The 1,005-nt window shown below is 45.3% G+C and overlaps 1 protein-coding gene across 1 annotated transcript; it reads right to left on the bottom strand.

The window, feature by feature from the left end:
* Positions 1-308: 308 nt before the first annotated feature.
* PHALS_13189 (uncharacterized protein) lies at positions 309-743 on the bottom strand (the record flags this gene model as incomplete). The annotated part of the gene is made up of 1 exon (XM_024728893.1): positions 309-743. The coding sequence occupies one exon, from the start codon at positions 741-743 to the stop codon at positions 309-311; it is 435 nt and encodes a 144-aa protein (XP_024579325.1).
* Between the last annotated feature and the right edge of the window lie 262 nt (positions 744-1,005).

Raw genomic sequence — 1,005 nt, forward strand, 5'->3', positions numbered from 1 at the left:
GACTCATACTGCGTTTCCTTCCCTTAGTCCGTCCGCTCATCTATTTTTTCTCAGGGTATAGAGAGGACCCCTAACACCCCTCACAGCCAACGAACAGATACAGTGTACTGCGCGACTATGTGAATCACGAACAGTGCGCCCACCACCACCAGCACCGACGTCCAGGACCCGCAGTGAGCGATCTGATCCCGCAATGACCGCAATGGACGATGAGAAAGCTCCATTCACACACGCGAGGCTTGTGATACTCTGCATGTCGTCAAAACTCCAATGTGCGACACATTTCTTTCGACTTTTATTTTCGAGAATTAAACATCACTAGCCTTTTCACGTGACCTTGCTTTTCTACTCGGAGCACGAGCGCACGCTTCGTCCAGCTCATATTGATGCAGTTGGGTAGTGTTGCCACATGTTGACAAAAGAAATTTGTTCATGTAGAAGAAACTAGCGTCTACGATATCCTGTCTTAATGCTTTCTTTGCGCTGGACCAATTTCGCATTGCACTTGCAGCCACAGCAACGCCTGTAGACGGCGCTATACCTCGCAATGTTAATAAAGATGTCTCTCCGGTGATGGCACGAACGGCTTGATTGTGTCCGACATAGACTTTGCCATATCCCTTGAATCGACTGATTGGCAGCTTGCACACCTGTGCTATTCGATCATTACCGCTTGTTGCAAGCCATTTTGCATCACTCGAATATTCAATGTCCTTGATGCAATGCCTTTGGTGATAGCGCATGCTGTCATTGAAAATGCTGCAGTAGCTCACACTTTATCGGGTACTCTTTTAAATAAGAACTTACGGATTTAGAGCCTTTGCGTTGGTTGTCAAATGTACTTCAATGTATCGTTTGCCTAGAATTTAACAAACATAGTCGCGCTGTACACTGTATCTGTTCGTTGGCTGTGAGGGGTCTTAGGGGAAGGAAACGCAGTATGAGTATGATTTTATAAAAGTAGGAAGTAATACCATTTCAGTAATAGTCTTAGTGAAAATAAAT

This window comes from Plasmopara halstedii, assembly GCF_900000015.1.
Source record: "Plasmopara halstedii genome assembly, contig: Scaffold_650, whole genome shotgun sequence".
Taxonomy (NCBI): domain Eukaryota; phylum Oomycota; class Peronosporomycetes; order Peronosporales; family Peronosporaceae; genus Plasmopara; species Plasmopara halstedii.